Here is a 24,236-nt window from a genome sequence, read left to right as displayed (position 1 = left end):
ATCTAGTTTCTATCCCTAAGTAAAACAACTAAAAGAGCACATTCCAGAGTTAAAATAACTTTCCATCCCCCATCATCTAGTGTGACAGGGATTACCGATGAGAGCACTTGGGCAGAAGAGCACAGTACTGTTTCAAGGACAGTGTCCCCACTCCTCAGTGCCAAGTTCACAGATATAAGCACACACTCACCAGTTATAATCAAACCACGATGCATAGCTAGGAATAATAATGTGATTGGTCTGCTCAGTCACATTATCTTCACCAGGGTCAACGGATCTACTCTGATCACCTTTGCCAGGATCTTCATCTTCCTACAGAAAATAAGCCAAAGTTTAGAGAGAGAAGGAATAGCTTTCAAACTTCTGACAGCAGTTTAGAGAAAATGCAGCTAGTTGATCCAATTTCAAGGACTGGGAAAACGAATGTCAAGGAAAAATAGCTTTTCAGTTTTTAAAGGTACCTTCACAAGATGTCCAGATGAGAGAGCAGATTTTATTCCTCCTTTTTAACAGATCAGGGAATCAACTCAAAGGCGGCCTGAAACTTTTTCCACAGTAGCCTGCATCGTATTTGTCTAGTTTTCCCTAATCCTAGGATCAGAAATCTAAATGACTAGTTCTCAATTTATAAGGAGGTTAGCTCAATGACACTAGTAAGACCTAATGATCAAGTTTCTACAACTTCAAAGATTGAGTATTAAGCATCCACCAACAGCTATACCTCACTTACTTCTCACAGTAACAGCAGGTACTATTTATCATCTCTTTTGCGGATGAGAAAATGATGTACAGAGCTAGTATAACATCAACAGGACAAAATTTCAGGAAATCCAGCTAGAGGGCCTATACTGTTAACCATTCTCACTGCCAGAAATTAGCTGACTTTTATCATATTTATGGAGGTTTTACAAATGAATTCACCTAAAAACCTGGCTTTGCTAATAGTAATTGCAAATACCACTGCACTAGGTCAAAACAGAAGAATATTTTTATACTATAATAATCACTTTTAAATAATATCATTTAACATACAGTTTACATTCAAATGGATCCAAGTGTCCCAGAACTGTCTATTACAGATTTTTCTCCCCAAACCAGAACCTGATCACAGAGTCCATGTGCGTCTCTTTAGTCTCCTTTAACCTCCTCCTCCTTCTGCGAGGAGGAGGAGGAGTTTTACAATGGCTTGTAGAGTATCTTCCAATCTCTATTTAACTCAATGATTCCTTGTAATTAACTTCACATTGAACATTTTTATCAAGATACGATAGGAAATAAGTTTTTTGACACTGAGGTGTTTTCAAACTGTATAGGGTTATTTCTGTTAGCCTTTTATATGTGGTGCTTTTACTGTTTTAACCTTATGAAACTCTTTTAAGAAAGCAGTCAAGTTTTGAATCACATTCTTTTATAATGGTCCCAGAGTTTAATTTCTACATTTAAGGTAATTCAACCTTTATTTCCTGGTAAGGATCTAGTTAGTGCTAGAAACTTAAAGACAATAGTTTCCTTAAGATCAATGCGTATCAAAAAAATTTAAAATGAAAGCACTAAGGAAACTGGTTGTTACTTAAATAATGTTAAAGCAAAAGTGTTAATATTGATTACAAAGGTAAGAAATTTTATTTCCCAAACCAGGGAAGCTAGTGAAAACCATGCTTAAGTTACTTTTGTGCCATAGGTTTTACAAATTCAATGTGATTCAATTCAGAAAATTTTCTTGAGGAAAAGCAGGGAGAAGTTGGCACTGAAATGAATAAAAGCTGACAGTCTAGAGTTTAATCATCTCAATGAGGAAAAAAGCAGAATGACATTGTGGGACCAGTTACTGGAGTAACCACCTCTAACTGTCTTAGCTTTAAGTTATACAAAAAACTTGTCCACAATTTCAAAATTACTCTCATTCTTGATGTTAAAAAATTGGGAAATTCTTTGGCTTGTATTTTGCTCTTTTACTACCACACAATATTATATACTCTAAATGATGACATCTTCTCACAAGCATAATATTCATCAACGTTAATAAGTTGATGAATACAGAATACTTCTCTGAATACAGAAGTTTGATTTCAAAGAAAAATCATAAGAATGATTCAGTTAAAAAGCCATCTACACAAGAGTTTCTTGAAATACTTTTCCTTGAAATCCTGTCATGAATATTTTCATTTCATGAATGTATAAAAAACAGTAAATGTCACTATGGGGAAGTTCTCTGACTCACTGAAAAAGAAAAAAAAGAACTATTCATTTTCAGCATTAAGGAAGTTATTTCACAGAGATTAAGCATTAGTTACACATCTTAACACAGAGATTACAGCCTGAATAAACAGTGGGGCCATTTATTTAAAGAGAAGCAAACCCTGCCTGAAATCCAACATCATCCAAGACCTTAATTACTCGTATGTCTCCAGAGCAGAACTGATGAAACATGAAGTAACTGTAAAACTCAAAAGAGGTGAAGAGTATGATCAAAAGCTTCATCAGTCGTGGACTGGGGCTGCACTAACAGAAATGGGAGTGAGAAAATCAAAGCAAGGCACTGTCTCTGCTCACCTGGAACACTGCACAGCTGATTTTTCACATGAAACCAGGAGAGAAACGGAACCAGAAACCACAGTACATGAGAAACGCTTACCTGGGAGAATGGCAATTCCTCCTGATAGCATTGTAGGGGGTCAAGAAAGACAAACTATCTGGCGGGGGGAGAGGTTGTTAAACAGAAATTAAAAAAATCAGAAGGATCTCAGAATATTTCTAAGGACACCTGCAGTTCAGTAGGTCTACTGCTGAACACATAGGACCCTTAAGAGTTACCACTGCACCAGGCCTAACTAAATAAATCATTACCTTTCCTCCTGTCGTGACTGTTTCTTCATCCTGCTCATCTGCAAAATCAAACATGGAATTGATTTAACAGGTAAACGTTCTTTGGATTACTTGGAAACTTTAAGGTTTAAGGAAATGATACTGGACAGAGACAAGGCAAAAAGGAGAGCATTATTAAAGCAAATTCACTGTGAATAATCCAGTAAATGAGATCCGTACACAGGAGCATAGAGGTGAGTAAAAATTCAAAGCACAAATCATTAAAGATTTCCAACAATAGGGAATTTATAATTAATTACTGCTTGGCCTACAATCTTAGTCACAATCTTACTTAATAACAGGTAACGGACTTGATTAGGGCTCCAGCCTCTTGAAGTTTAGTGAAATGAAGTAATGACATTTCAGATCCCAGAGGAAATGAGTAAAGAAGGAGGTGATAATCAATCCCTATGGACAAAGTTCTGGTAAGAGTGTTTATATACCTTCTGAGGATAGGGACTCCAGGACCTAAATGCTAGCCTTGCAAAAGAACAGAGGCAAATCCATGTATAATTCAAATAGTTGACTTCCATAGCAGAAAGGCAGATAACTTTCCACAGTGGAAAGGGCAAGAGGTTACAGCACAAATAATTACATTATTAACTTCCTGTAATATTTTTAATATAATTATCCTGACTCTTGGCAGTGATGAAGCACTGTAAAGCTTAAAGAAAATACAAGGAAGCCATCTTTTCAGTATTTTGCCATTATTCATTCAGCAAATATTTCTAAGAATCTGCTTTGAAAGCACTAAATAAACTGCTCAGACTAGGGGTCAGGATCTCTAGCCCACAGGCTAAATCTGGCCCACTGCTTGTTTCTGTAGGGAATCTGGGCAAGTGACTTGGTGTGTTCCTAACCGATAGTTAACTGATAGCAAGGGTGGTGCACTGCACCTAGACCGTGGCACAACACAGCTTGTGATGAATCTCTGCAGCGTGAAATTTTGGTGTGTGTTAGGCAGAGGGTACCCTGCATGACCAATAAAAACACTGATCTTGGACTCTCACAGGGGCTTCTGTGGCTGGAAACACTCCACGCGTGCTGCCACAGGAAGAGTGCACACCGTGTGACCCCTCAGGTGAGCGAGCGCGGGAGGAAGCCTGCGTGCAGACTCTGCCTGTGTCCCTTCCCTTACGATCTGCTCACGCTGCCTGTGTCGCTCTGATATATGTCAGCTGCGCAGACAACTGAATGCTGAGTTCCACCAGTCCTTCCAGAGAAGCTCCAAATCTGGGCATGGTCTGGGGGATTCCTATCTCACCTGCAGGTGAAGAGTGATTTTTGCATTTTCGAATGACTAAATTTTAAAAATTAACTGAAATTCAAATTTCAGTGTCCATAAATAAAAGTTTTATTGGAATAAGCCATGATTATTTGTTTATATATTATGGATGACTGCATCTGCATTATAATGGCAAACTTGACTAGTTGTACCAGAAACCTTATAGCCCAAAATGCCTAAAATATTTATTATCTGGCCCTTTTTAGAAAAAAAGTTTGCCAACCCCTACTTTAGAGGATATAAATATATCCTTTAGATGACATAAATATAGTATTTTAACAGGTAATAAGGAACTAGCATTCAGACATTTAACTTAATTTTATTTATTACCTATTACGCACCAGCCACTGTCCAAATGCTAAAGACACAATGATGAAAAAGAAAAAGCTCCCGTATTTATGGAGCTTACATTCCAGTTATGAGTGGTAGGAGACTGAAGAGAAAATAAAAGATATCAAATGCTGACAACTGCTATACAGAAAATAAAAACAATGTTGAGTGGGTAGATCTTTCAGAGCCCATATACCAGGAAGCCTCTCTGAAAAGGTGACATTTAAGCTAAAACTTGAGAGAAGGACAAAGCAAGCATTTCACAGAGGGAAAGAAGCCAAATCAAAGGGCCTCAGGTGGGGATGTACCTGATGACTTCACAAAACTGAAAGACCAGTAAGCATGAGAGAGAGGCTAACAGAAAGAAGCAGAGTGCAGTGAGACAAAGCACTGCACTACTGGCAGACCTGGGTTTGGGCTCTCTCACTTAGCAGCTGTGCACTTAGGAATGTTCCTGAACCCCAGAAGTCTTCATTTCCTAATTATAAACTGGGGCTAACGTGGTTTTATGCAAAAATGCACACAAATATAGAATGACACTTGACATGTACTCCTGTAACATAAAGATGGGCACTGTTCCTTGATTTTTTTTTTTTTTAAACATTTTATTTATTTCTTTAGGCTGTGCCAGGTCTTAGCTGTGGCATGTGGGATCTAGTTCCCTGACCAGGGATCGAACCTGGGCCCCCTGCATTAAGAGTACAGAGTCTTATCCACTGGGCTACCCGGGAAGTCCCATGTTCCTTGATTTTTAAGTCAGAAACAAACAGCCACAAAGAGGTAGTGTAAGTTACAGTATTACCAACATTAGTCCTCCTACTCTGCACAGGGACTATTTTTTCAGAGGAAGTGACTAACAGAAAGAAATCTGGGTAAAGCTGTCAAAATTGAACTTTTGTCCTTTGGGTCATAGTAAACCAAAGGATAATCAACTTCTCACTAGATGCTGGTAGTACAATAATCGCTCTCTGGTAAAATTATACTATTTCATTTTAGTTTAACAGATTTTCGTCCTTGAGGGAGTCTTGGTACCCAATGGAAATACACTTCTGATAATACAATATACTGATTCCCAGATGGTAGTACAGAGTCAATGTTGTCCTCCTGCCAGGTATGGACACATGCACTCTCACGTCAGCCCCTGGATAATGACCTTTCAGAGATCTCAACAAAGAAATGACTGGGTACACTTAGCTTGGTGGCATATAAGGCAAAATATGGTTCAGTTAAAACAATGAACAACTCTGAACAATAATTCCTGATGAATCAGTCAGGTTATAGCCAATGCAGAAAGTCAAATGCTTAAATGATCCTTGGAAAGCCTGTTGGTCCGTGGATAAAAAGTCAGGACAAACACTTCAGATTCCAAAGAGTCAAACCCTTCAGTTATGGTCAGCAGCATCCGTAAGCACAGCCCTCCTGACTGAGACCTCAGCCTGCTCACTAACACAAAGGGAAGATCTCCTACACCTAGCACTGAAACTCTTTACCTAGTCGGGAGCCCATTCTTTCCCTAATCATGGTTTCAATCTGACTCCTCTGATAAAGTCTACTACAAAAATACTACAACAGACACCTCACTTTTAAAAGAACAACTGTCCACTCCCTTAAAACTATCGAATAATTCTTTCTTGGGATTTAACTTTTAAAATATAAACTAGCATTCTATTTAACAAACTGTCCCAGTGAAGATTATTCAAGTCTTAAGAATATTTTACACTGCCACAGCACTGAGAATATAGAACAAAATACTGTATATCATTAGCTTTTGTGTTCTTGGCCTTTTAGTCAGTGGATAAGTGATGGTTATAAAACAGACAATATAAACTTATGGACAATGAAAATTGTTACTATTTAAAATCTATATTCTGTTACTAATATTAAAACAGCTATGAAAGAAGCATTTTGATAGTAACTTTATTTTGCTGACCTAATAGCACCTCTCTATAAACTGTCATTAAGACAATTTTCTGCTTTACTTTCAACATAATCAAAAACAGAATCATCCACTGATGTCCAACGACAGGCTTGAAGCCAGAAAAAGCAGGATGTATTCAGTGAAATGAAGTAGAAAAACTCTCCCAACACCCACACATGTCTGCCATCAAGAATCACAGCAATTAATTTGAAATACAGAATTCACCTGACTAGGAGACAGTAAAGCCAAGACACTTTTTCTACATAAGGAGATCCTGAATATACCCATTAGGTCTAAAATCCCATCAATTCATAAATTTAATATATACTGAAAACACTAGGATTACCTTTGACTTTCACAAATGAACAAAGTAATCGAGATCATTACTTCATATATAACTTTCACCAAAAGAGATGTTTCAAACTATTTTTAAAAATTGGAACAAATGACTACACTCTTTTCTACCCTCACAGCACATCCAAGAGTTAGACCTTACTTGTGAAAATGTACTCGATAACCTGAAAATACAGTAGAAGGATGATGTGACTCTTATCCTGTTAGGGAAACTTTCCGTTGGCTTACAAAGTATTAACAGTTACCAGATTTTTGTTCTGAAGACATAATCAATTTGCACACATCATGAAACAAGTATTCCAGGCAGATTATAAAAAGTGCATTAACTACAACTGTTTCCTTAAAACTCAGATATTCTGATTTAGGTATCATACTACCACCTTTGCTGGTTTGCAAAAAAATATTATGCTTAGAGAAAGAAATTCATAAGACTGCAAAGAATGGACCTTAAGAAATTAAATTTCCTAATACAGTAGGTAACTAAACAATGATGGTACTAACATAGCCATAGTAAGTATCTGTGCTGCAAAGCACAGCAACTGAAAGTGACACCTCTCAGTAAAGAAAGGATTCTCAAAGGACCTGACATATCTCTGACACAAAACAACACGAAACTATAGATTTTGATTTTTACCTAGATCTGCCACAGTTCCTCCTTTAACAGGTGTATTTTCACTATCTTTCTTTGGGTTTACTAGAAAGAAAGGAAAAAAAAATCATGTTTTAAGGGGAAAGTTCTACTTGTTTTTAAGAAAACAGAATAGAAGATTAAAAAATACATGAATCTCAGGGCAACTCTACTGTCATTCGATACTCACCTCCAAGTAAATATCTTAAGCTCAGCTAAGAAATATTAACAAAGTAACAGACTATATTTTGTAATAATTAAATAAGCAGAACTCTTCTGTCATCATAGAAGTAAACAATACAGAAATACAGAGAAAACCCTGAAAAGAACCTTTCAACTCCCTTACCAAAAGTATATTTTATTATTTTTTTCTATGCTTGTGTATCCCCGTTTGTGTGCCATTCATTAAGACAGACAAACTGAGGGAGCACTGATGCCTTTCACATCTACAGAGACTTGAAAACATCCCAAGGGTTTTAAATCTTATGGGTGTGAAGTAATCATACTGTGCTTAATCCTTAGTACTCTTTTTATCTCATGTTATAATGCACCTATGTATCTTCCATGTATTTTTAGTTACATCTTCTTTTTTTGTTCTTTTGGCTGCACCACAAGGCACGCAGGATCTTAGTTTCTCAACCAGGGATCAAGCCCGCACCCCTGCACTGGAAGCACAGAGTCTTAGCCACTGGACCGCCAGGGAAGGCCCTTTCATTTTTAAGAGCCTCTGTGTCCATGAGTGGATCAGAAGGTAACTAGCCCTATGTCAATGGAAACTTAGTTTATTTACCCTCAATTTTTCATTACTCTGTAATCAACATTCTTTTACACTTATCTTTACATAGACATGAAATTATTTAATAGGGATTCTGAAATTAAGACTGCTACTGGATGTGTACTTTTTTATCTTGGCCACACCACACAGCAAGCATAGGAATCTCAGTTCCCTGACTAGGGATAGAACCTGTCCGTGCCCCCTGCGTTAGAAGCACAAAGTCTTAATCAGTGGACTGCCAGGAAAAGTCCCTGGATGTACCCATTTTTAAATTTAAGAGATAGCCAAATCATGTTAAGTGGCTTCATCAATTTATACTTCCACTGAGAACTAGGGACATACAGCAAGGAGAGCATCGTCCCATGGCCCTGCTGAGAGTGAGTAAATCACAGCTAACATTCCCATGTCTACACAAAAGGATACAAACCATTTTTTGGAAGAACCACTTCCTCTATGTTGGGTACAGGTGTTGGGTCTTCCATGTCCTTGGTAAGATCTTCTTGCTCATCTTCCTCTTTCTGACTTCTCCGCTTCCCATAAAGACTAGCTTGGCTAAGACACAAAAGATATGTGAACACAACAAGACTGACTATAGCTACTTACAGCAATCAATTTCAGAGATTTTAACTACATCGTTGGGAACCTATGCTCAGAATCATTTTAAAGGACAAACATAAATCCAAACAAATTAGGTACATTCCCCAAAGTACATCTCACCTGTCAAGAGGAAAATAAAAATTACAGGGTATAAGAAATGGCCACAGAAATCCTACCATTCAAACTGCAGACAGTATCCTAAAAGGCAATTACATCAGTGTAGCAAAAAAAACTTTGCTATGGAAATACAGCAAGTATTTTAAAGATTATAAAGAATCACACAAGAAATTTTCTCAAAGATATATACAACTAAGTGGGTGGTTTGGGTTTTTTTCTTTTGGTTTGTTTGTTTTTTGTATTCTTCCTGGCTTTCTATATCATCCAAACACCAGGAAGTGCAAAGTAAAATCACTAAAAGCAGTACTAACATTTAAATTTGTAAAAACTGCCATTGCTCTTTCATCAAGCAAATCAACATCTATTTTTAAAACTAACACACACAAGAAAGCCTATTTAAAGTTCACACAAGAATGGACTGATTCCTTATCTTGAAGAATTACAGGATGAAAATCATGAACTACCTCATTTAATGTGATGTGCATCGACACAAAAAAAGGAATACAAGGACCAAAAAAAAAAAAAAAAAACAAAAAACAAAAAAACCCCACCCTCAGAGAGTTAGTCAAGTGACAGTTAAGCTAAACCTTGGGAACTAAAATAATTCACTAAAAAGTTGGCTATGTTTCAGGATGATGAGTAAAAGCATAAGAAAAAAATTCTGTTTTGAGATAATAATTTAGAATATACTGACAAGGAAATGAGAATGGAGAAATAGAGTGAAGATTCCTCACACTGCTGAGAGAATGCACATAGCTCTCTTTCTACAGGGACAACATGTTGGCACAGGTGAGACTAAGGTATACAGTGTAAAAATAATTTTTAAAATAAAAATTATAGGACAAATTTTTAAGCCTATGAAATTAAAGGGGGCAGACAGATCAAATACTTTAAAAGCAAGAAAAGATGCGAGGAAGATGAATATAACAAATGTTAGGAAAACAGGTTTCAAGATGTTTTGGTTAGATAAGAGTATTCTAAGCGGATTTAAATGAGCCAAGTCCTGCTTATTAGAAGGCAGATGCATACATTAAAGGATATGCATACATTTATTTTAGGAACGTCAATGTGGTGGGTTTTATACTCAAAAGAGTGACGTTTCCCTGGTGGCTCAATGGTAAAAAACCCACCTGCCAAAGCAAGACATGTGGGTTCAATCCCTGGGTTGGCAAGATTCCTGGAGAAGGAATAGCAACCTAATCCAATAGTCTTGCTGGGAAATCCCATGAACAGAGAAGCTAGGCAGGCTACAGTCCATGAGATCACAAAAGAGGTGGACATGACTTAGTGACTATAAACAACAATACTTACAGCAGAGGCTAAACGCCACCACTGTGAGCTTCCTGGACATAACATTTTGGTTCTGTGGCCACTCCTGTCCTAGCAGCCCGTCTTAGGCCATAAAGGGAAAAGTAACATTATCAATTTCAGGCCCCAAAACACTTGGAAAAGTTGTTATATTACAGGTAGCTCTGAAATCTCTGAACATCAACAGTACATTTCAGAATTTATGAAATTTGTTTCCTAAATTTGTAAGTTTGGGAAAATAAGGTTACCCTCCTCAAACCCCAAAGAACAATCTATTTTAACAACAAATACATGTGACTTGACAAAGATAACAAAAATCTTTTCTGTATCTGTGACTAACTCATTACTATTATTTATGAGACTAAGAGTTTCTTAAATTCTCTAAAAGCTTCTACACATGTTTAAGAATGCTTCAAGAAACCTTTCAAGAAATAGTGAGACTCAAGGCATGCTCTGGGCAGCAAAAGGCAAATGTGGCTAAAGAAAGTCACAGAAGGAAACTAATGGAAAAAAGATGTCTGCACTGTGAAGATCTACTTGACAATAGCCAAATTCAACTAATTCACTGTCACATGAGAAGAATAAATTTTGGAAACTCTCATCTTCTAAAACTAAACTGTAACCTTTAAGAAATTATTAAAATATATTTTGAACTAAACAACCCTAAAATTATTAAGTATTTATTTAATATGCATTTATTACATACATAATATATGCTATGTATTATGAACCATCTATTATCTACTTCAGGGCAGGAAGACCTTAATCCCTACAAGAACCTACTCAATAGAAATCAAAACCTCCACTCAAACAAGATTCACTAAATACAAATGTGGCTTACTGAACAAGGCACTACACTGCTACACCATGCAGAACATAAAACAGAGGTTCACTCCTCCGTAAGTCACCTGGATCACGTACAGGACCAGGTGGTAAAATCAGGGAAAGACAGTACCAAGTCGAAGCTAGACTTCCCACAGCCAAACGTCCCATGTAAAGGTAAAAATTGGGGAAGTCCTGTCGAGTCTGTTTCAGTGCCTCCTGTATCACAGTGCAGTTCTTACCCTTTCTTCCCACTCTTCTTCCGGGATTCTGTGGGTGTCGGGGGCGGAGGGGAAGGTGAATGTTTCCTTTTTCGAGCATTAGCTGACGCTTTTCTATCTCTTCTCTCTGGACTTCTGACTGGCTAGGAAGAAGGAAATGGAAATAAATATCAGCCAGCTTTGCTGACGTCTCAGTTTCCATAAATCCTTGTCCAAAACCAAGATTTCACAAAGAAGATGTCAAACCTACTAGCTCAGAGTAAATGAAAGGCACAATATAAAGCATCCTGGACCATTAGCAGCCAGAAGACTTTCCCTACCTTCCAGGTGACACACCATCGATAGACATGTAAGAACCACCCCACAGGTATTCAAACTTTGCTACAGAACAGACATGCTCAAACCCCATACAACTAAAAACTGTTCCTGTTCAAATTCTGCGTTTCGGGAAGGTGGGGGAGGAGGAGGGAAGAGAAGGGACGGGAAACATTTACAATAACCACTGGAAAAAACATGAAACACAAGCTAATAAATCAATGAAATACAAAGACTGGATGAATAACCATGTGAAAGAGTACCAGAAACTACTCCTAGTTCATCATTAAAAGAAACAGAAGAGATGACTCAAAAGAAGTAAAATTTAATAAGCCTGCAATTTTTTCTTTAAAAGCCAACCCACAGGAGTAAAACTATTCCTGTTTGCAGATGACATGATCTTACATATGGAAAAAGAATCCACAAAAACACTATCAGAGCTAATAAATGAGCTCAGTAGAGTTGTAACATGGGCTTCCCTGGTAGCTCAGCTGAAAAGAATCCACCTGCAATGTAGGAGACACTGGTCTGATTCCTGGCTCGGGACGATCCCCTGGAGAAGGGATAGGCTACCCATTCCAGTATTCTTGGGCTTCCCTGATGGCTCAGACAGTAAAATCCACCTGTAATGCAGGAGACCTAGGTTCGATCCCTGGGTGGGAAGATCCCCTGGAGGAGGGCATGGCAACCTACTCCAGTATTGTTGCCTGGAGAATTCCCATGGACAGAGGAGCCTGGCAGGCTATAGTCCATGGGGTCACAAAGAATCGGACGTGACTGAAAACTAAGCACAGCACAGAGTTGTAAGATACACTGATAAATCAACACACAAACGTCAGTCTGTAGGTGATAATTACCCACTTAAAAGAACAGATCATAATAAAGACAAGACACCTGAAATGATCCAAAGTACTGTATCTGAGGTTAAAAAAAGAATCAGAGATTAAAACATCAATTAAACATCAAAGTCCTCTGGTACCCTCATACTCCTTACCACTATCCATTTCCTTTCAGAAGCTCTGTAGCATCAAATTCAGAATGTGGATTATCTTACAGGCGATCAAAGAAGTTTTTGTTTGTGTGTGGCCACAACCAAATGACATACAGGATCTTAATTCCCCAATGAGAGACTGAACCCATTCCCTCTGCAGTGGAAGCACGGTGCCTTAACCACTGGACCACTGGAAAAATCCCGATCAGAGAACTTTTATAGAAAATCTAAACCACGTATCCCTGATTGTATAGCCTGAAGTTAAAGTTTTAAAGGGGGATATTAGTTTTTATATAATCCCCCCTAAAATAAGTGAATAAACAACCTAAATCTGAGCAGGAGTAGATCTGAATATGCCAATTCAATAATGTAGTTATTTTCAGTAACAAAAGACTCGGCTTGAAATACATTAAGGAGAAACAAATCCATAAACATATAAGTGAAATGGCTGAATGGCATTGCTGCTGACTCAATGGACATGAGTTTGAACAAACCCAGGGAGATAGTGAAAGACAAGAGAAGCGTGGTGTGCTGCAGTTCATGGCGGTGCAAAGAATCGGACGTGACTCAGCAAATGAACACCAACAACTTAAGTGGGGGAAGAGTAAAATTTAAAAAAAATTTAAGTCAAATGACAAAGAAAATAGGAATTTAAAAGATATGAAAAAGACTCAACTTTTAAATATTTTCTTAAAAATAAAGAATCTTCAGTGTGTGACAAACAGTTTTAGTAAGAAAGTCTCAGGGCTGAAAATAGGTACAAAAGAATTGTATGTTCTGAATTATGTTTTAAATGTATTACGTCTCAAGATTTTTTTCGGAAAACTAAAATACAAGACAAAAAGCAAAAATGTTAAGTGTCCCCAGCAAAACAGACTCCTGGACTCACAGGTGTCCATCTGAAAATGTCACAACCCAACACGAACACACATCAGCCTTCTTCTCAGTCTCAAGTGTTTCTCTAGTGACACACCCACTTCTAAACTTTTACCTTACAAGGAAACATGGACAAATATTTAAGTGGCTTAAAGATTAAGTGTTAACTGTCAAGTTCGGCCGCCTCAAAAGAGAACTGAACTATAACTTTTGAGACCTTTAAAGCCTACATTTTATTGTGCATGCTAATTCACTTCAGTCATCTCTAACTCTGCAATCCTAGACCGTAGCCCACCAGGCTCCTCTGTTCATGAGGTTCTCCAGGCAAGAATACTGCAGTGGGTTGCTACACCCTCCTCCAAGGGATCTTCCCCACCCAGAGATAGAACCTGTGTCTCTTACATCTCCTGCATTGGCAGGAGGTTTCTTTACCACTAGCGCTACCTGGGAAGCCCAACAAAGTTATTAAAAAATATTAAAACTAAACTAGTTTTCCTGTGGAAAATGATATTTAGCTTACAAAATTCATACTCAAGATCTAGAAACCAAAATCAGTTGTACCACCTTACATACTGCATGACCCACTTTAAACCTTAATGACTCTCTGAGACTGTCATGCTCCTTTTTGGGAGACGCCAGCTCCTGAGATGGTCATTATGGTCATTTAGTAACTTTTTATATACACCTGATGGCTGATGACCCTTGCTTTGTACATTAGTTTATTAGTAAGATTTGATAAGATACAGGCCAAGGAAGAAAACACCAAGAGAAAAAAAAATGGTGCCAAACCAAATACCTCTTCATTCTTTGTTGTAATTCGCTGACGAAAACTCACGGGCTTCCTGTTCTCATCCACCTCATAATCCTCCTCATTCATCCATTCATTGAAAACATCAGTGTCCAAAATCCATTTTGCATGAACCTAAAATCACATCAAAGCATGAAGAGCTAGTAAATAATAAATTGCTACAGTTTTAAAGTACTCAAAATGAAACAAGCTGATTTATTATACTTAAAGCTTTAACTACATATAGTTTAAAAATGTAAGACTACTAACGACACGAGTGGCAACTTAACCGTGTCTAATTTTTATTCCATGTCTTTGAGTAAATAGTAAAATAGCATCACAAGTTTTGTGTGCACTGAGGTTTTGATAATCAAGACGCTTAAAGTTTATAATCATGTCCTCTTTTATTTCATTTCATTAAGATATAACTGAAAAATAAAAGTGAAGGCGTTTAAGATGTACACTGTGATTTGACATGTGTACCCTTTGTGATGGATTCCCTGCCCCAGTGAATCCATCACCGCACATATTTATATCACGTGTGTGTTAGTATGAACATAAGAGAACATTTAAGTCTACTCAGTAAACTTCAAGTCTAAAATACACTGCTTTCAACTTTTTTCATATTTGACATTAGCTCTTCAGACCTAATTCATCTTGCAGTGAAAACTGGTATTCCTATTTCTCTTACTCCCCGATCCTTGGCATCCACTTTTCCACTGTTTCTAGGAGTAAATTTTGTATTCTACATATGTGATACCATATGGTATTCGTATTTCACTATGTGGTTCATTTCACTAATCACTGCATCTTTATCTTCAAAAAAATCAGTGAGAAAAACATTCAAAAACAGAAGGCCCAAGATAATCATTTCCTTATGCATAAAGGATGTATCTATATTTATACATTCAATAACATTCTAAGTAATTACAAAAGATAAATTTTAGATAAATTTCAAATGTCACAGCATTTGAAAATTTAATAGTTTTTCAAAGTACTGAAAAGAATATATGTATTTTAAAAGCAGAGCGGAAGATGAACATTGTACATTCTTTACTATCCAGCAGACCTTGGTAGAATTCTCTTGAGAAAGTATGTTAGGATAGTAGGGACAACTAACAATGATCTGTGCCAGTCATTCTGCTGAGCACCTTACAAACAATATGATCTCATTTAATCCCTCTAAAGCAATGCATGTTAGCCTCTCCAGTTTTCTAATGAGCAAAAGTGACAGTGTCAGCAAGCTGCCCAATTACTTACTCTACTAGAGAGAAAACTTAGGCTTGCACTGCGTTCTGCCTAAGCTCTTAAACTACTATGCTCTATTAATCTTTCTCATAAAAATACCTTCGCCTCAGAATAATATTAATAGGTTGTATAATCTTACATAAAACCAGCCCAGTTTCCTTACCTATAAAATGATACTGTGGTAAACTGCTATCAAGCCCAGTTCTAAACTTGTGATTTAGTGTATTAAGTTCTAAACGTCTATGCAGAGTACGTCATGCGAAATGCTGGGCTGGATGAAGCACAAGCTGGATCAAGGTTGCCAGGAGAAATATCAATAACCTCAGATATGCAGATGACACCACCCTTGTGGCAGAAAGTGAAGAGGAACTGAAGAGCCTCTTGATGAAAGTAAAAGAGGAGACTGAAAAAGTTGGCTTAAAACTCAATATTCTACATAAGTTCACTTTCTTTTCAAGTTTTCAATGAGAGAATGGTTTGGATACAACCTCTTCAGTTACATTTAAAGGTAGTTTTTGTTGTTGTTTTTTAAAATCATCTTCCCTGAAGATAATGGGACAACACAAATATAGAGGGAATTGACATGCTTTACTGCGAGGCTGGAGAGTGAACATTTGAGGCTTGCAAGCCATATGTTCTCCAGGTCTATTCAACTCTGCTGCTATACTGTGAAATCACCCACAGAATATATATAAATGAATGGGTTTGGTGATCTAATAAAATTTTATATGCAAAAACAGGTGCCTTTAATTCACCCAAGAGGATACAATTTGCCAATCTTTGTCAAAGGAAAACATAGTTTTATCCAATTGACACTCCATATACCAGACTTAGTAGAGGAAAAAATTTCAAAATGTATAATTACTATAGATTATTCTGAGATGATCAGTGAAATCTGAAGAGAAGTATACAACTTTACTGATATAAAAGATCTAAATAAATAGGGAGATAAATTGCTTCCACAAATTGAGACACTCAATACTGTAAAGATGTCAGTTCTCTCCAAGTTGTTCTATAATTTAAATGTAATTCCAATCAAAACTTCAATGAGTTTAATATGGACCTCAACTGATTCTTAACTTTATACAAAAGTGCAAAGACCCAAGAGACTCCTGAAGAAAAAAGTGGGAGTACTACTCAGAACAAATCAACTAATTAAACTTCGTAACTGTCAAGAAACAAACCACAACTTGTATAAAAGCTTACTTTTGACAGAAATGGCATGGATCATTGGGAGACAAATCCAGGTTCAATATCTTCCCACCCTGAATGGAGAGCTGACCTAACACCACATCAAGAAGAAATCTTTCCTACATCGTAACACGTTAAAAAATTAAAGCTCTATACACAAAATGCAAAACTAAAGAGTAATTTTTAAAGATGATATAGGAAAATATCAAGATGACCTCAGTAGCAAAAAACAAAAAGCTAAGCTTACTAGGAAAATCTATTTTTAACACAAGTAATGATGACATAACCATGCATGTTCTTATGCAGAATATCTAAATAACATCCACAAAGAAAAAGACAATGAAAAAAGCAGGAGGTAGAAATAAGCACTTCATAGAAGAAACACCGAAGTCAAAGAATTCATGAAAAGATGACAAAGCTATTTGCCACAGATGTAGAAAACAAGCACACGGTTACCACGGGAGGAAGGGGGAGACTGACATGGACACACCACTATACGTAACACAGGTAATAAGAACCTATTGGATGACACAGGGAACTCTGCTCAATACTCCGTAATGACCTATATGGGACCAGAATCTAAGAAAGACTGGATAGATGTATAACTGATATATACTCTGCTGTACAGAAGAACACAACCCTGAAAATCAACTATGTTCCAATAGAAATTTATTTTTAAACAATGACCAGGTCAAGCAGCAACAATGAAATATGAACAGTAGACTAAAATACCTAAAGACCCATTCCATATGCATCTTTACCGCAAATGATTTGGAAAAAATATTTATATGCAAGTATCAAATATAAATAGTAACTCAAAAAGGGAGTAAAATGTTAACAGGCAACTGTGGATAATGGGTATTCAGGTATGCCATATACTATTCTTTTTCTTGCAACTTTTCTGTAAGTTTGAATCATTTCCAAATTAAAAGTTTATTTAAAACAAAAAGTAATTTTTGCTAACTCCATATGGATCTAAAGCTCAAAGGCTATCTCTCTGAAGGTCACACAATTGGAAACAGGCTGAACCAGGTCTAAAATATAACACTTTGATCCAATTCAAGTGTTGCTTATCCTATATAAAAGTCAATAAAAATCATGTAAAATCACTCATGGAAAACAGAGCTACCTGTAAAAATACTACGATAGGGACATTACAAAAAGAGTTTGGAACATCTTTTGTCCTAGAAAGTACGAGGTATGCAAAAATGAATCAAACAGTGCCAGAAGATCACAGGAGGCAGCCTAAAGGAGTTTCCACCGGCCAAATTCAGATAATTCATCAAAAGGAAGGAGCACTGTCAGTGTTCTGTGAGTGCCCACAGAGCGCAGACACACGAGGGAGAAGGGGGGACCTGTCCCCACTGCGAAATGCCACCTGCAGACAGACAGCATCATTCGCAGGAACTACTCATCAACGAGCAAACCTTCAGATAGAAATTCAATTTTAAAAAAAGGGTATTTCTGCACTCTCAAAGTTTTTCCCTATAAAATATCTTAAATGTTGATGAGAAAAATGGTAATGTTACAGTGAGAAAAGCAGGCAGATAGTATCTTAACAAACAATCCAACTATCAGCCATAATGGGGAAAATGGATAATAGGAGGTGCCCAGTATGATGCACGGAGGAGGATACAGTATTAGGTATGGAATACTGCAGCCCAAGTGCATAGTTTGAACATAATAATGAGGAAACATACAAACTAAAATTCAAGGACATTCTAGAACTATAACAACAACTAACCTATGTATTTCAGAAATGACAATTGTCACAGAAGAAAAAAAAAAAGATCTGAAAGTTTCAGATTAAAATAGAATAGAGATGTAACAACTAAATGTAATGTGTAATCCTGAATTGGATCCTGGATCAGGGTAAAAACTTAAATATACTATAAAGCCTACTGTATCAATGGGACAATTCGTGAAAATGGAATACAGGCCCTGTATCAGATAATAAATTATTTCAATAATAAGAGGGGAATCTGGAAGAAGAATATAAAACAGTGCTTTGCTTTGTACTATTCTTGCAACTTTCAAAATTTCCACATTAAAAGCTGAAAACATTATAATAGAAATGAACAGTAAGACAAGTCTATATAAAGTCATGCAAGCACTGCTCCTAGCCTTCCTAAATGACATCAACAATGTTCAACTCCACTTCTAACACTCCTTTCTCAATATCTCAAACTGCAATCTAACTTGCTTTGAGGTGTCCTCAAACATCACTGCAGACATCTAATCTAAGACCTGGATAATGAGGTCTTCAAGACCATAGGTATCTCTTAATAGGATGATAAGAAAGGTCATCACTCTGCATATATCTCTTTAAAACACTATTGTTGAGAACACCTAAGAAGAGCTATTAACTTATGAAACAGTAAATTTTGTTTTTACTTTTTAAAAAATTCTGTTTTAAAAAAGATCTCTCACCTTCCATGGTTTTTCTGGAATCGGTGGATCTTCAATTTCTGCATCAACATCATTACTATGGACCCAAGTATCATAGCTATAAAAAAAAAAAATGGAAAAAGAAATTAGAACCCAAATTCATTCACTTTGATCTAGAGGTAAAAACACATTTTAGAAATACTGTTAGGATCCAGTAATAGCAAATTATCACCTTCTTTTGTCTCTAACACTCTAACAAGAAAACTCTCCTGCAGAGGTCTACAGTAATCTTCACGTCGTGATACCCAAAGGTTAAGCCTCTGTGCACAGAATTTTAACATGTTAACCACTCCTCAAAGGATGTCCCTTACTTGTCCTCTAAGACAGAGCTATTATCTGGCACTCCTTCTGGACACTAGCCTCTCCTCTGTGTCTATGGCTAGTTTCTCCTCTCCTCCCAAACTTCTTTAACACTGAAGCCCCAAGTTTCACTTTCTGGAATAATCCCCATACCTATTCAATCCCTTGATGACCATCTCATGCAGTTTCACGGCTTCAAACATACCCTGACGACTTGAAATCTTGTATCTGCCTATCTGTCCTCTTCTCTGAACTCGGGACTCACAAATTCAATCGCCAATTCTACATCTCTCACTATACGCCAAATAAAGCTTCCAAACCTAATACACTCAGAAGTCAACATATAATGCCATCCCAACCCCAACATGACCTAGCAAAAAATCCCAATTCCATTTTTCTTGTTGTTATGGCCCAAATCCTTGGATGATATCCTTGACTTCACTCTCAGTTACCCCTATAATCAAATTATCAACAACTTCTACCACTTCTACCTTCAAATTATGTCTGCAATCTATCTAACTTCTCACCACTTCCACTCTGGGGCAAAGCCCTTGGGATTCCATTTTTCACAGAACAACCAGAGCAGTTTCTTTTAAAAGCTGTCAGTCCATACCACTCACTGTTTAAAATCTTCCAACTTGCACCGAACTCAAGAGTTAAGTCAAAATCCTTACACTGGTTTGCCAAGGCTTCATGATCTGGTCCTATGACTTCATCTCCTAGAACTCCCTCTCACTCATGTTATACTCAACCCACACGGGCTTTAGTAATGTGCTTTAAATACACCAAGCGGGGGTCCCTTCATACCCTTTATATATGCTCCTCACTACCCATATATCTATCTAGCTCACTCCCTCCTATCTTCAAATGTCTCTGCTCAATGGTTCTCTTATTAGTGAAATCCAACACACTGATATAAATTACTCCCCTCCCCCACTACAATTTTTAAATAAGAATAAAATTACCTGCCAAGTTACCTACTTTATCAATGCTCCTGTATTGGCCAATAAATCTTTACAGAACAAAGTCATAACTAAATGAAATATAAATACGGTAACAAGCACTGGCTGGCTTTAGCCACCTCTCAAAAGTTAGTTCAAAAGCATTTGGAACAAGTACAGCTCAACATGCCTATAAATAGCACTGTGGTAAGTTTTCTAGGAACATTTAAACATGAACTGGAGGAAAAAAGTTCTTCTGCCAAATAATTAACTATAACAGGTAAAGATTATGATGGTGATTAAAACTTACATTCTTTAAGTCTTAGTGAGAAAATGCTACCCAAGAAGTGAGGGCACAAACTAAGTTACTAAAGACAGTGAACTAACAAGGTCCCTTGGGAAGATAAGACATGAGCTAGCCATTCCAATCTATTTGATATATAGACAAAAGGCTAGCAAAAAGGCTAACATGTCTTATAAAGTGTTAACTATAAAATTCGTTTCAATCCTATGCTTTACGGAGCTTGTCATAAACTTGAGTTTCCACCTAAGTGTTTCAAACTCCAATAGTTCCTGTGATAGTTCTTGTAAGTTTAATAGTGCCGTGAATACCTAAAGCCTTGAGATAAGAATTGTTCTCTAGAAAGAATTTACCTAAATATTATTTTTAAAAAAATGTTAGTTCATGTAAAGTGGTCAATTATAGTTCAGAAAAGGTTGACAAGCAAGCTAACTTCATATTGGTTCTAATTAACTCAACTTGTATAAAAACTGTTCTTTAAATTTTTAAGATACCAAAAAATGTATTTCTTTCAAAAAAAAATATATTTACAAGTTAAATAAAGTCACTCAAACAGATTAACTTAAAAACACCACATAACCAAGACATTATATGTCTCCAGATGAAGAACCCACACCTATGCAGGTTTTGTTCCTTTCCTAAACTGAAATAGATTCTGATCAACTCTAGACCCAGAGAATGGAAAAACGTTCAAACAACATCACAGTGACACCATAAAAAATCCCAGTGTGGTAAAATCTGCATGACAAACAACCCAATTTCTTGAGTAATACACTGTAAGGAGGGGTGAAGACACAGGGAGAACCCACAGGGAGAACTGAAAAATACTTAAGAAATAAATCGACACAAGATGTGTTTAAATTCTAACAAACATCAATCTTATCAATTAATCAAATATACATGTGTCAATGATTTGACATTAAGGAATTCCCTGAAATTTTTTAGGTTTGACACTGGCTTTGTGCTTATTTCTTAAACAACAACAACAACAACTTATCTTTCAGAAATGCATACTAAAATATTTATAACGGAAATACTGAAATGATGTCTTGGATTTGCTCACAAAAATGTGGTAGCAAAGGTTAAAAATGGATGTGGATACAGGTGAAAGACGACTGGTCTAACATGAAAAACCCACAACGGAGTCTGTTCACTTGACAAAAGTGAAATGAACACGTGAACAGCTCTGCCACAGGCTGAAGATAAAGGACATGAAAGGTTATCCTTTGTCTACATTCCCTCTATGCAGCCATAATATTAAATAACAAGAGCCACTATTTTTACTGACACAGGTTCTTGTTTATAACATTAATTCAAATTTAGATACTGAAATACAGTACGAGTTATGATACATGCTTCATTTTATACAAAATTTCATCCTTAATAAAGAATCCATAAACTGAAAAATAAAATGACTTATTTTTAATAAAATGGCCTATTTTTAAAAAATAAATAAAACTAATGTCATTAAAATATCCAGAAGAAATATTCATTTCCTAAAGGAAACAAATCCAAATTAGCAGTCAGTATTAGACTGATTACTGAAAGACTGTCTTGACAAATACAGAAAACTTACCAGTTTAAGATAAATAAAGCCTGTGAACTCCACTGAACTCAATAACTTAATAAACACGAAAGTCAGTAAGGGAATACTCAAAAGAACTGAGTTCAATGACTAAAACAAATCAACAAAATTGTTACTACTCAGAAAGCAAAACTGTATATATATAACTGACGAAACTGTTTATATACCAGCTCTAAGGACATTTCACCATTACCTGTCAGGGTAAAACCCCCAGTGCACCAACACCTGCTTGTCTTTTCTCATCACAGGTCTCAACCACTCTTCTGAAAGGGAGAAAGAGAAAAACTTTTAGTCAATCTGACAGAAGAGATGAATCAACTATTTCTTGAACTTAATTTCTACCTAGAGTTTTTGGTTTGCTAGAAGCTCCTCCAAAAATTCCTTATTAAGGGGAGGTTTTTCAGTGGTTATTCAGACTTATTAGATTCCAGGTCTATTATCCATCACTCTTGATAAAACCAACTGTCTACTTCAGTAAAATACTCCCCGCCCCCCCCACCTGCCTATTTGTCGCCAGATCCACCCAAATCAAGACCACTGTTCTTTACAGCTTCCTTTCCCACACAGAACCTCTCCTTCATTTTTCTGGTAAGCTTTGCAATCATGACACATCTTTCAATGTGTAAGCCATGCTTCAGCTCCTTGACGAAAGTTTTACCAATTGCTCTTTTCCCTCCAGATTCACTTTCTCTGGTATCCTACAGCACTTCATAGTGCTATATCAGAAGTTTTAGCAATAATACTTGATTATATGCGAATGACTTCCTGTTAATTTAGCCCGCCCAACAAGAGTGTGAACAATATGACATAGTGTAGATACCTTCAAGTTTCCTGAACAAAAAGAGATGCACATGTATATAATCAGATGATTCTTGATTTAATCATAGCGGAATCATATCTGCATTTCAGTACTTGTTATGATTCCTTTGGTAGCTTAGAAAATTCTGGTAGCTTAAAAAACTCATTTCCAGTACTAAAAAGGAACTAATGAGGTGATAAGGCCCTTGAATCTCACATAACAGCAGAACAGAAAAACCAAATGAAATCAGCTAAGTAAAACTGGCTTCTCATTGCCAACATCAACAGGAAATAGCCCCAGCTTCACTGACTAATACCATGAAGTCCACAAACCTATAGGACAGGTTTCTGTCTCAACTAATTCAGTGTTAATGGGAAACCAGCATACTCTGAAAGCCTGGGCACCCACAAATCAGAGTTCACTCAATGGCTTGATGCACCAACAGCAAACTTGTCGTACGGCAGACAGACACTAGAGAGAGCAAGAGATTATAATTTCCTGAAAGAGAATCTAGCAAAGCTCTCTGAGAAATCATATACTCAAGCCCAGAAACTGTCTGATGGATGCCAGGTCTCAAGCTGAGCTGATCTGTGCAAGTCTTTGCCTATATCAAGCCAGGCCATAAAGACCGAGAGATGCAGCTCTTTATCCAAATGCACAAAACACAGCAGGAAAAAAAAATACAGGAAGTAAAAGGGAAAAAGGTCCAATCAAAGGAATGAAATGAATCGATCGTAAAGAAACATCTATGGATTACCTGACAAATTCAAAATTATCATTTTAAAGAAGCTCAAAGTACTACATGAGAACACACTTAAAACAACTAAACAAAACTAGGAAAACAATGTATGAACAAAATAAGAATAATCAACAAAGAGATTCTGGAGTTTAAGATTATAACAACGAAACTGAAAAATTCTCTAGAGGGGTTCAACATCAGACTTGGCCAATCAGAAGAAAGAAAGCAAACTCAAAAACTGGTGGTTTGAGGATACATGTATATGTATAATGGAATCCCTTTGCTGTACACTTTCCAATATAAAATTTCAAAAGTTCTTAAAAACTAGTCATTTAAAATTATCAAGTCAGAGAACAAAAAAAATTAAGAACAGATATGAAAGCCTAAGGGCCTTTTCTATCTAAATAATTTATTTTGAACAATATTTAGTCTGTTTTCCTCTTCTAAATAGTATCTCAATTTTTTAAAATTCTCTTTTCTTCTCTGAGAAAGTAC

General features: G+C 36.6%; 1 protein-coding gene and 1 non-coding gene across 2 annotated transcripts in view; both read right to left on the bottom strand.

The window, feature by feature from the left end:
- The window catches only part of SMARCC1 (SWI/SNF related, matrix associated, actin dependent regulator of chromatin subfamily c member 1), a 122,472-nt gene that overhangs the window by 71,732 nt on the left and 26,504 nt on the right, over positions 1-24,236 (bottom strand). Inside the window, exons 7-14 of the mRNA XM_018067112.1 lie at positions 22,397-22,466; positions 19,059-19,134; positions 14,199-14,324; positions 11,242-11,363; positions 8,583-8,707; positions 7,387-7,446; positions 2,848-2,885; positions 191-312 (exon numbers count right to left, since the gene is read on the bottom strand). Coding sequence (XP_017922601.1) covers positions 191-312; positions 2,848-2,885; positions 7,387-7,446; positions 8,583-8,707; positions 11,242-11,363; positions 14,199-14,324; positions 19,059-19,134; positions 22,397-22,466 — 739 coding nt within the window. The remainder of the gene's footprint in view (positions 1-190; positions 313-2,847; positions 2,886-7,386; positions 7,447-8,582; positions 8,708-11,241; positions 11,364-14,198; positions 14,325-19,058; positions 19,135-22,396; positions 22,467-24,236) is intronic.
- TRNAK-CUU lies at positions 5,139-5,211 on the bottom strand. Its single transcript has one exon. It is a non-coding gene; the product is annotated as a tRNA-Lys (tRNA).

Source organism: Capra hircus, chromosome 22, assembly GCF_001704415.2.
Source record: "Capra hircus breed San Clemente chromosome 22, ASM170441v1, whole genome shotgun sequence".
Lineage (NCBI taxonomy): Eukaryota > Metazoa > Chordata > Mammalia > Artiodactyla > Bovidae > Capra > Capra hircus.
This window is presented reverse-complemented; position numbering and strand designations above follow the sequence as displayed.